The following is a 12,225-nucleotide window of genomic DNA, read 5'->3' on the forward strand; positions in this document are numbered from 1 at the left end:
GTGGCTAATTACTACCCACAGAGCTTCTGAATCCTCATAAATGCTAAATGCCCTTGAGGGAAGCCGCCAACGATATGTGGTGATGTGTTCGCTACAGGGGAGGACAAGCTAAGAGTTCAGCTCGAAGACCTCGTCAACGTCACTCAGAAAGCTCGGGAACGTCTTGGATGGCAATGTCGAGGGAACGAAACGAGAGGAAACTATGCTGCGAGAAAGTTTGTGCGGCTCCGAAAAGATGCAAAACACGCTCAAGGTAGGTCGCAAATGGGCCTAAGTACGTCAAGGAAGTTCTCCAATGTTCTCTCAGGAACCTTACAAAATTCTTCGATGATAACTGCGAGAGAAATGAACGAATAGAGAGAGTATTGGTCCCCAAACCATCAATGAATGTGGGCCAGTAAGTATCTAATTCTGACTATCTATATCAGTGACTGTATTTCGGGACATCGTGACAATCAATGCGACGATATCCCATTCCTCGCATTCAATACCAAATGGGATGAGATCGCTATAGACAGTGGAGTGCAACCGTAGTTTTAAATCTGCCAAAGCTTCGGAAATTGACTTAGGGTTCAACAAAGAGATTTTTTTAGATGAGAAAAGTTCTGATGCTTCTTTTGAGTGGTAAATGCCTTTTCAACCCTATTTCCATCGTTTTCATACTGTTTTTTCTCTTCTTTTAACTGTTTTCACAAATTACTATCTATCTAACTATTGCCTATTACTACTTATTTTATTTCTGGATTGGCATCTCTTCTCTTTTGAGGATCTTAAATGGAGGCTAATCCAAAAGTGTATCGTCTAAGTATAGTCGAAACTTTTGGTTCTGAACATTGTAATGAATGATTCCTCTAGTTACGACCGCTCCAAAGCTTACACCCCGATGGAGCCACTTCATTCCTTAAAGGCATTAACCCACGAATCTGATGTGGTAAGGATTTCAGGTGGAGTACGCTTGCACGTGTGTCACACTTTCTACCATACCACAATTCATTTTGTGTACGCAAAAACCACTTTCATTGTGTTTTGGAAGTTGCTGCACTTAACGAAAGACGAGTGAACGGACACTTTAACTTTTCCAATGAGCTTTCTGTACTCTTCCATTTGAAACCTTTTCTGCTTCTTCCCTATATCAAAATCACATCGTAACGTCAATCATTTTTCCGCTGATTAACCTGATGTATCTGCCGCTTCTGAGGCTTCTATTCTTGGATTTGTGTGAGTGTGGAATGTGTCGTGCTTTAGTTCTGATACCTGCAGACAACACCCCGCAGCCATCTACTACTAGAGAGAACATAATATCGGAAATTTCTCCCGAAAATGCCTCTCAAACTTCCTCTCATTTTGTTTTTAACTATCCACAAATAATGTTTAATAAGTGTCATCAGTCTTACATGCAACTGAGCAAATAAACGTACGGGTTTAAGGGTATTCTTTTGCAAGGAGCATTGTTTGATGGGCAACTGAGAAGTACACTTGTCAGCAGTCCTCCAGTTGCGACCGCCCCTCAGCTCACACTCGGATGGACACAAATTGTAAGTTTGAGCAATTTGATTTCAAATACATCTACTAGAACAATATCTGCGTTTACTTTTGAGAAAACGCAATTCCGACTACAGCGCATTTCAAATAGGATGAGAAGAAGAACAAAAACAAAAAGATAGTAGTAGACATAGTAATAAAATAGGAGACTTTACCAAAAACGAATACACTTTGAATTTCGGGAATCAACAGATGTAGTGCGTCATCATCTAAAGGTATCGTATCATGGTTTTGACGTAGTGCCGAATCAGCAGCGAAAGAGTAGAAGAGACTGCTAGACTAGCGGAAAACATATCTACTTAACATAACGACAGAGATTAGATCCCTACAAGCTAAGATTTCGGAGATCTCCTAAAGCAAAAGAAATACCAGAACAAATGGAAAAGGACTTTGCTAACGTAATCCTGTTCATAAAAAAAGAAGAAAACACGAGAAAATGAGCTTCAGGGAGTTTATCGCGTCCTGTGAAGAAGGACAAGTGTACGCTTTCACCGAGAACGCAACTACTCACCCCATAATACGTTTTACGCCGATTGTACGATCTCTGTTACAGTGTTGTCCCTGTGACTGCACTATCAATGATTCAAAACCGCCATAATAACAATAAAGCCTTTCTTCCACAAGGGTCGATAAATTGGTACCAGATTTGCAAAGGAGAATAAAACACCAACTTTACACATTGGCTGGCTCCCGTCAGTCATTATAAGCTTTACATGCATTCAAAAACCTCAAACTATCCTGAACTGAAGTCAGACACGTTCGAGTACGCTGTAGCGCAGTCCTCTTAGCACTTTGACTGCTGCTTGGCTTCGACCATCTACCGACTGAAAACTGTTCTTTTCAGAGTTCGCCGACATTATATAAGGAACACGAGAGCGTATCTGTACCGTTGTACAGCGATGCATCGCGTAGTGAACATATCGCAACAATACAGATGCCATGCACTGATGTCCATAAGTGGAATATCGCAGCTGTAGCTTTGTTCTTAATGGTAATGTGAAAGTGACAAATAAACGTGGAATCGACACAATCGACGAAGCGGGATCCGCAGAGAGCTTCTTCAGATCACGAGGTATTAATCAACGTAAAAAAAAAACTTTGTAAGAAGTTGTCCTCTTTCACGTGAATAATTTATGCAAATAAATATGCTTTACATTGTCCGTACGACTTCAATAGTATTTATATACAAAGATCACCTAGTTTAAAAAGGTCAAGGAAAGCTCGCTCTTCCTCCAGACACAACTGATCACTAGCTTGGAAGGTCACAACGGTAGATATAGAAAATGTTCTGTTTTCTAAAATAAATCACTTTGAGGACAAAAAATGATGATGTATACGAGTGTGCTTGGAATTGTGAGAAGTCGAACCTTAGTAGTTATGCGCTGGGTGTTGCACTGCGTGTTGGTTCCAATCAGGTTGAACCTGCGGCTGCGGCTGATAGGCAGGTTGAGGAACTGGTGTGTATTGTGTGTAATTGGGCTGAGTATCTTGTCGAACCTGCACATTTGAAGGAACAGGAAGACTTTGAGGGGGAGTATTCACATAGGAAGTTTGGTAAGCCGGCTGAAATTCGAAAACATTGAGAAAAAAAACTAAGTTAAAGGTAAAAATTCAAGAAATGAGTCCATATATTCGAGTTTTAATTCTAAAAAATTGATGGATATTGAGACATTGTGAGGAAATCTAGACTTGAAATAAATAGAACAAATCAGAATAACTCTACGAGAAAAAATGATACAATAAACTGCAAATCATCACTGATTTTCGTTTTCACGAGAATGCAAAATAAATGAAACAACCATGACACAAGTCCCGCCAGCATGTAGGCGAAAGCGTCAATAGATTTCTCCAAAATAATGATCAGAAGATTTGCAATACCATATCGAATATTAGTTCAAGTCTGTTTTATGAAGAATATTTTGGAGATTGTTCTACAAATAACAAGGGCCGAGCCACATTCTTTCTAAGTAAATTAATTCGACGAGCCGTTTTACACCATTTCACGCCTTTTGACCACTTTCAAACACTAACAATCAACGCCATTTTCAAGGCGGATGTAATGCTCTTTGCGATTCAATATTAAACTAAGTTGAATAAGTTGTGCTGAAACGTTGGATTTCGATGTTTCAAGTAAGTCATGCAGTAACTACTCAGAAGTAACGTCTCCGTGGATTACTCCTAATTTCAAGACAAGACAACGGTGTTCTCTTTACCATTATATGGGTTTCAGCTTAAAAAGTATTGCATGAGATGATTTACAATTGATGTTTCTAATAAAGTATTGGAACACAAGGTGTAATATAGTGTAATATTAGTAAATATGTAGAGAATTCCTTTCAAAAAAAAGTGCTTCCAGCGAAATTTGAAATTGGTAAAGATTTGATTATTTCTCTGCTCTGTTCCTGCTTTGAAATTTTACTAATAAACTGAACGAATTAATTTTAACACTGCGTCTCGATGAAGCATATTCCTTTGCTAACTCGCCTAACTCGAGAATGTTTCTATTTCACAGCTTATTTCACCAAGAAACGAAAGGACGTTTGTTCGATTGCAATCGCTTGCGAATGCAGAATGTCTCGAATGAAAAACATGCTGAGAAAGAGAAGACCTGTACGAAGGCTCTTTCTAAAACACAAAATTTTGCCTCTTTAGGGTTTCATCGCAGAATTTTGTTTGAGGATCTGTGTAAAGCTCGGATATACAAGAACTAAGACCTTATACAAAGAAGTTACGAATTCGCAAAAATGTTGTTGAGTGCAGATAACCAAGAGTGAAGGAATCGCAGATAAGAAAATATGTATACGTAAGGATGTAGGATCTTTAGAAAATTGCTCAAAGAAGCTCCAATTTGACATCATCTAGAAACCACAGAGAATGCTATTCGAAAAAGTGGCAGAGTAGAAACACTCCCGTTTTCGAAATCACGAATTCGTTATCGTTTCCCATGTTTACCCAATCACTTAATGCCTTCTGTTTTGTTTTGATTTTCGCTAATCTGTTTTTTTTTCTCTATATGCACAAAAATCCAACACAGGAAGGACAGTGTGTCAACATAAACGTCACATCTCTCTGTGTTGTCACACCACTGGTGTTGTTTGGACATTTGTACTTTAGCTGAAGTGTTGTGGCATTTCTAATGGCATCATTAATAGTATAGATAATAATAAAATAAAATCCCAGTCAGAAGAAAAAAACAAACGTAAGGCAACTGGAAGTTAGTCGCGAACTCACATTTGATGATACAGCCGCAGCTTGAGCGGGTAGTACTACTCCAGGATTAACAACCGGAGTTTGGTAAACGGACGCCTGGAACCATGAACGTGTCAGTGTCAAAATGGCATTGAGCACGGTGTAGTTGCGTAAACGGCCAAGCAACGCAGTGGAGCTAGCGGATTAAATCAATGTGCGACCATTGCGAACTGCAGCTATGAAAGGTGCTAGCATGGACCCCCACTGGATCCTAACCGCTACTCTGCACCGCACCACTTTGAGCGCAGCCGCTTATGCACCGTGCTTCATTTCGTTTTGACATTACTATAAGCACCAGTAATGTAAGACTGAGCTAATAACAATTAGTAATCATAGGATTTCTGAATGATGTCATAGGTACAGACAGTAACGGCTTACGAAATCTTACGAAACGAAATGTAAAGCACTAGTTGATTTACTAGAGGTGGTACTACACTTACCTGGTAGTGAGCTTGTTGAACTGCCTGGTCATACAAAGCTAGAACATCTCGAATCGCCATATCGACCTGAGATAAAAACAAAATTATGTGTAAAAACATTTGTTTCGTTAGGCACTGAGGAAAAAATCCTTAATCGAACATATACTCGTACAATCCAATGATTTTGATGGTAAACATTAGCAATACACTCGTAGTTAAATATTTGTAGAACAGATCCAAAGGATTCTCAAAGTGGTTTTTTCACGATCTTCTAAACCTAACAATATTTGTAAAACCTGACCGTGTTTGTTCGTTGGATGCTACCAAATTCACTTGAAAACTGTTGCAAGCTATGTAATATTGATTTGTTCTCGTGAGTGCAGTTTCATGATTACCCCTTTTGCAAAAATTTAGTCTAGCGGGGAATCGAAATTGCCAGGTGCTAGTGCTACCTCTGTTTGATCTGTATCCCTTCCTTATAACTTCGTAGTTTCGTGGGGAAGGGAAGATGAACTTGGGGAAGGTTGGGTGTGTAGATAGAGCACCATCATCAAGCCTGACGCTAAGCCTGAAGACGGTCTTAAAGAGGTGCTCCGATCGCTGATCAGGTAGATCGAATGCAGTTGATCAGTCGCTCCATTTCCCATATCAACATAGCCGCATCTCGATCGCACCATTACCTAATCTAGCCTCTAGATTCCTCTTTTGCGAAGAGTTTTTTTTTTTTCTTGAAACAACCATATACAATGCGCAAATGGAGGAAAAACCGACTATGTTCTGACATTGAGAACATAAGCACAGGCCTTTCGTAATTCTGCTGCTAGCTGCTGGCAACCTTTTGCTGCCAATATTACCACGTTTTTTCAAATTAACGTCTAGTGTATTATTACCTAAATATTCAATTTGAGTTAGGTGGCCAGCACAGTTTGCGACAACGGCAACAGCACCTTTCTGGTGTTCTACAAATTTGGTTACTGCTGATAAGGTTTGCCGCCAGCCACAAAGGGGGACCAATAGTTCCCAATTCGTGAATACACTAGAAAACGCCTCCCGAGAGCGTACTGTTCACAACTTTAGCGAGCAAGCGATACGAACAGCCGAGAAAAAAAGTGAAAGCAATACATTCACTTGCTTGTGTCGATAAGATTAAAGAAAGCGTCTTGTTGAATGCAGGGCGACATCACAAGAAAACAAATTTACATGTCACAGCGCATTCTGCGCTTAAAGGCATCACCCCAAAAATCTGAAGTGGTGCCGATTTTAAGTGGAGTATTCGTATACGGGATGGAAGACTATCGAGAGGCGAGGGGGAGGTGATTCCACCCATTTCTTCCTAATTGCCGTAAAAAACGGCCCGGAAGATGCGGCGCTGCACAAGGCTGGCTCGCTCCAGTCGAACTCCTTGTACAAAATACTGCGCCAGAACGCTTGAAGCCATATCTTCCGGGCCGTTTTTTACGGCAATTAGGAAGAAATGGACGGAATCACCCCCCTCTCCCATCCCGTATACGAATACTCCACCTGAAATCCATACCACCTCAGATTCGTGGACTTATGCCTTTAACAATAATGGGATTCATGAACGATCCGTCACAACCAGATGAGCAAACCAAAGCCTAACTTTCTCTAACTCTTATATCCATTGTTTTCTTATATGAGCGAATATCAAATAATGGGAAACAACTGTGTTCCATGAATAGCAAATAAATCTTATAAAAGTGTTTAAAATGACATATTGAACAGAAAGGGCGGGTGTAGTGGCGGTTAGAGGTTCCGCTTACTGCACAATCGATCGGAGGTTCGAATCCGCCCTAGTGCTCGCCAAGCCTTTCATCCCTCCGGGGTCGATAAATTGGTACCAGACTTCCGAGAGGATAAAAACACTGACTTGACACATCGGCTAACCACCGCAAGTCATTGTGTAGGCCAGATACACGTTCGTAAACCTCAAACGATTCTGAATTGAAGTGAACGTGGGGGCGCATCCCAAGCGGATTGATTAACGCCAGAAAGAAATTTACTTTAACTTTATTGAACAGAAGTTCCACTAAACAGATAAGGAATCATACAAAATAGAGAAATACGTAGAATGAATAACCAAACTACCTGAGAAAGTGCGTTGACTTGCGAGTCAATAGCAGCTAAGCGAGCATCTATGAGAGAGCCTTGAGCAAGTGAAGCTTGTTCAATCTAAAAAAGACAACTGCAGTCGGATTTTTTTTTCCCAGCGTAACTAACCACATTTAGCCTAGTTGACAATAATCGAATGCTCGAACAACTGGACTCGAGCGTTGTAAAAAGCGTTAACTGCTTACAGCGTTACTGAATCTAACGGTTCCCCACCCCAAGTATAAGAGGTGAGCAAAAAGTTCCGCCTTGAATGTTCTAATGAAAGAATTCTGTTGATTTTCATGTAAATTCAATGTATTTTGAAATTCTTATTGAATTTTGCGTACAATATTGTTTTTTTATTATTTAACTGATAGTTAATTTTTATGTTGACTATGAAAGAAGACGTGTTCGTTAATACTGAGTTACAAAAGAAAGACCTGTTTCACAGAATATGAACGAAGAAAGGTTGTCAGGACGCTGAAATGTTCTTGAGGAACTGGAGAGATTTCTGATCGCTTTGGGAGAGGCTGACCTCTAACGGCAACCGTATTGGAAATGCAAACATGGGGCGCAAGATCGACTGCAACCCAGAACGTTCAATGCGTAAGATGACGGAACAACATTATCAGCGAGACGTTCTCAAGCACGCGCATTCAGTTCAATCGATTGTCTTCTGACAAAATCGTCTTCTTCGAATTCGGAGATCAATAGGCTTTTCGGGAAGGTAGAATAAAACGCTTTGAGTGTGCAACCATAGTAGGCAACTTTACGCCTTCGCACATGTACTTATTTTGTTATGCTGTAATAGTGTTATTAAAACTATGTGAAATAAAGAACCGTTTCGTATTCTAGGAACTTTGCGAGAAATTTTTACGCATCGTGTACAATAACAGCACACAATCAGTTGATAACTTACTTCTCCAACATACTATGGATTGAAGTCCAGGCAAAACGTTCTGACTTATGCAATGCTACAGCCAAATCGGAGCAGTTTCTAAGTTGCTCCAGAAGACTGTAGACTCTTACGGGTGTTAGACTGGCACGCTTACGGCCTGGGCTCGGAATCAGTCGATTATCATTTTGAGGACTCCGCTTTCCGGAATTTCGTGACTAACACACACGTGGCGGAATGCGCCCGCTATTATATTGCATGACTACATATGTAGCATAATGTTTATCCTGCACATTCGTTGGAAGCACAATAGAACACAGAAGACTGCAGACAAACGCGGATAGTGGCTCGCTAGGACGAAGACGGGAAACTTTTGGCCGGAATGATTCTGTCAAGGAAGCACGGCAAATGCATTACTATCCGTGTCAGAGTGGAAAGTGTGATGCGTTCAAAGAAGAATCGAAAGAGAGACCAATGACGAGAAATGTAACCATCTTAATAATTGTTTTGTTTAATAGAGCCGGACACGAGGTTGTTATAATCCTTTAACCATCTTAATAAGAAGACCTCAAGTGCACTTCATTTACAGCCGAGATTCAGTTTTTGTGGTGTCAATACTATCGTACTAAGCTGCTTCTTAAAGATAAATTCACAACAATCTAAAAGAGTACTAAAGTATAAAAAGAAAATAAAAAAAAAGTTCGATAATAACCATTAAATCACCTTTGACAATTCCGGTGGATCAGGAGTCTCGCCGGTGGGATCACAGTCTTCTAACATTTGGATACATCGCAACAGAACAGATTCATCTATTGTCGTTACTGCTGGAGCTGGAACAGCAGCAGATGTGGACACCTCTTCGGGCTGAAACAAGGCTTCTTTTTTTACTGAAAAAAAGCATCTGAGGTCTGTCGAGGTTGAGGGTTGAGCTGACGGTTGCGACCGGCTCGAACTAAACCGATTGTTTCTTGATTCCAATCGCACTTTCTCCCATACCGCTTCGAGCGCAGCAGACGCAATTTCACGTTTGGAGCAAGCGCCAGATCGTTCTGACCTGATCAATCGTGAAATTCTATGCACCACGCAAAAGCTGTACTGCAGAGCCTTGCACCACCTATATAAACCCATAAAAACCTACATGTAGTCGAGATCGAGAATTTCTAAGCATATTATTAATATCTGAGACCCTACAGATCACGACCTCTTAATTCAAAGAAAAGCGCCAGCTAAGTGGTCAAATCCTAAAGACTGATAAAGAATAAACTGCAAGAAAAAGCTTTACCTTCACTTCAGACAGATCAGAAGTCACAAAACTTGATGGGAATAAACCTTGCTGAACACCAATCCGACCACACCACCAGTTAGGATTGCTGAACACACATGGTTACTGAGAGGTTAGAAAACTAGAAGCAAATAGGCAATATGGACAGAACCTGTCATCAGTTACAGTGATTAGGTCTCCACTAACGAAGGATAGTTCATTGTCTTCCGCAGCCTCAAAATCATACAAAGCACGCACTGTACGTTCATTCGTTCTAAAATGATACAAATGAGGAATCCAGATAAGATTTCTGAGCGAGAAAAAACCAAAAACCATAGCATTCGTACTAAATATCAAATTCTAACCAATTGTCCAATTTGTAATGTAATCGATGTATCAAGTTGCCAAATGATTTACAGAACAGTTATCAAGTGTCGCTAAGTAGGTATACTTGGTCGCAAAATTCAAAACTAGCCTAATTCTAAGAAACTCGTCACCTACTATGGAAATGTTTGAGGAAAAGGAAGAAATGCTATACAGTAACATAAAAACCTTTCACAGAAATAATGACGAAACGTTCTGTTCTTAGTTGTTCTTACTACCACTCTGGAGAAAGCTCCAGAGTGGTAGTAAGAACAACTCTATCCTATATGAGCGACTTCACAGCATTACATCCCTTTCATTGCACAACGACATTTTTTTTTAAACTTTAACTCAACTAAAGCTAATAATCAACTGAAAAATTTTATCAAGAGTACCGATTAAGTGCAAATAAACGCTTTAAGTTACTACTTATTGCTATAAACACCATACCACCATCACCAGCTTGCAAAATGTCCACAAAAGTGAATTTTCGCTATTTTTTTCCGTGCTTTCGTACTATGCCCTTATATACAATTTCCGCTGTTCTTTCCTTGTTGAGAAAAAAAAAATCAACCGACAATTTCGACGTTTGTCTGCGTGATACAATGTTTCTGATGTATTAATTTTAAAATGGGATGTGGCATTCCAATACCTGAAAAAAGCTCAGAAGTCGTCAAAACTCCCATTTATTCCACGAAGATCTTACAAATACTTTACACCATTGTTGTTGAATGTTTGAAACCAACAAAAGCAGATTCCAAAAAAGAGTACACCTACATTCTGCGGTGGTTATTTCTTCGTAGAGTACCAAAATTGATGTAACTTTCAACAATTATTTACGCATGAAGAAATGAATAAATATCTTGTCATTGTGAGACTTACTTGCTAGTTGTGCCATTAGTAGCTGCAGAAGAGGTAGAATTCAATGACTGGAATGTTTTACCCATTTTAGGATCCTTATCAGCTTCTTGCAGTGATAAAACAATGGCTCTCGCTAAAGCGTCTTCTTCTTCCTTAAACGAAACTTGTGATCTAACACAAACACCAGGATCAGGAGGGAATTTGTGAAAGCATACATATACTTACGGCTTCGATGTCACGAGCGATGGTAGACTTCTTAGGCTCGTTTGATGTAAAAGAATGTCCATCAGCAACTAAGTTTTTGTACAAAGTAACCACCAACGACAAAGATGCATCTGATTTGCACTCATTCTCAACCCACTTCTGGATCATCATTCTTGTCTTCTCGGCAATTAAGCGGGTGCTCTAAAACTAAAGGAATAAAGGAACATCAATCAACAACAATACTCGGTCCTAAGATTCAGAATAAGTTAATCAACTATTACCGTTATTCAAATGAAATGTAACGTGAGAAAAAACTATTCATGTCGATTTCATTTCATCCACTCCATTTACCAATCAATAATCGGATGGCATCAAAGAACTCGATTCATTTGAAATAACAGAAAATGGAAAGAATTAAATGAATAGCAGTACTAAAAACTGTATCTTTTGAGTAAATTGAATTGCATGGGAACTGAACATGCAGCAAAATAGAAGTAAAGACCAATTAAAAAATCATATTTTAATCCTGGTCGAACAAGAATGCCACTTCTTCATTATTCTTGGTGTTGAGGGAAAAGTTCGTTTGAATATCAATTAATTTTTGGAGGACCGTTATCAGGTAACAAAGTTAAGAAACTGAACTACGTTTTGGAAAAACGACACTTACATGCACAGCCTTTGATTGCAGTTCGCTGATAAAACTGGCAGATGAAACCTCTTTACGAAAAGCTGGTCCACAGTTGCTCCAACAGGAATCCAACACAGACAGTGCAAGTAAAACCACATGAGGGTCTCGGTGATTCAACCTTCACGATAACAGAAATAAAAGGAACAAACAAATAAAATAGAAAAGAACAAAAAATGGGAAAATAAAGTCCAAATACAGACATGAATTAATCAACACTTATTCACAAGTGCTCACCTCTTTCTGATGGAAAGAATAGCATTTTTTGGAGCTCGAGGATCGCTGTTCACTTTGTCGCATACATCTAGAATCATTGCCCAATTCTCTGTCGTTAGATGTTCCGCCGTGACTTTTTCGATGCACTCATCGAACGGTGAGTTCGAATCTCCAAAGATGCCCATCTGCAGTAGCGACGTCATTCGAAAGGCGATCAGTTACAATCAAGATCTGGTGACAGTGGTGATATGATGACGGAGGGCGCAATAGCGGAGCGATCAATAGGGGATCGTTGGTGGGATTCAGTTGCGAAAGAGGCCACCTGCGAAGAAATGTGACCGAATGTCACACCGAAGTCACGAAAAGTTGCGGTCTCAGGGACGCGAACGGAGTTCTTGCGCTAATTATTACAAAACGAAAG

At 39.8% G+C, this 12,225-nt stretch overlaps 2 protein-coding genes across 4 annotated transcripts in view; one reads left to right on the forward strand and one right to left on the reverse strand.

Annotated features, from left to right (window-relative positions):
* RB195_006788 (uncharacterized protein) overlaps window positions 1–2,542 on the forward strand; it is a gene marked incomplete at both ends in the record, with an annotated part of 44,452 nt that extends 41,910 nt beyond the window's left edge. The window contains 3 exons of one of the 2 annotated variants that reach the window (XM_064180072.1): window positions 59–253; window positions 1,444–1,535; window positions 2,387–2,542. In XM_064180072.1, coding sequence (XP_064036973.1) covers window positions 59–253; window positions 1,444–1,535; window positions 2,387–2,542 — 443 coding nt within the window. Of the gene's footprint in view, window positions 1–58; window positions 254–1,427; window positions 1,536–2,386 lie in introns of both variants that reach the window. The other variant, XM_064180071.1, reaches the window with a different exon arrangement.
* A 262-nt stretch (window positions 2,543–2,804) lies between these two features.
* RB195_006789 (uncharacterized protein) lies at window positions 2,805–12,007 on the reverse strand (the record flags this gene model as incomplete). Of its 2 annotated transcripts, XM_064180074.1 has the most annotated exons (13): window positions 2,805–2,837; window positions 2,910–2,936; window positions 3,040–3,105; window positions 4,774–4,848; window positions 5,232–5,297; window positions 7,317–7,400; window positions 8,938–9,078; window positions 9,497–9,584; window positions 9,648–9,749; window positions 10,721–10,851; window positions 10,925–11,104; window positions 11,571–11,709; window positions 11,826–11,989. In XM_064180074.1, the coding sequence occupies 13 exons, from the start codon at window positions 11,987–11,989 to the stop codon at window positions 2,805–2,807; spliced, it is 1,296 nt and encodes a 431-aa protein (XP_064036975.1). The 2 variants fall into 2 exon arrangements, with proteins under 2 accessions (XP_064036975.1, XP_064036976.1); XM_064180073.1 differs by lacking the exon at window positions 2,805–2,837 and having other exon boundaries at window positions 2,911–3,105; window positions 11,826–12,007.
* Window positions 12,008–12,225: the final 218 nt, after the last annotated feature.

Source organism: Necator americanus, chromosome I (assembly GCF_031761385.1).
Source record: "Necator americanus strain Aroian chromosome I, whole genome shotgun sequence".
Lineage (NCBI taxonomy): Eukaryota > Metazoa > Nematoda > Chromadorea > Rhabditida > Ancylostomatidae > Necator > Necator americanus.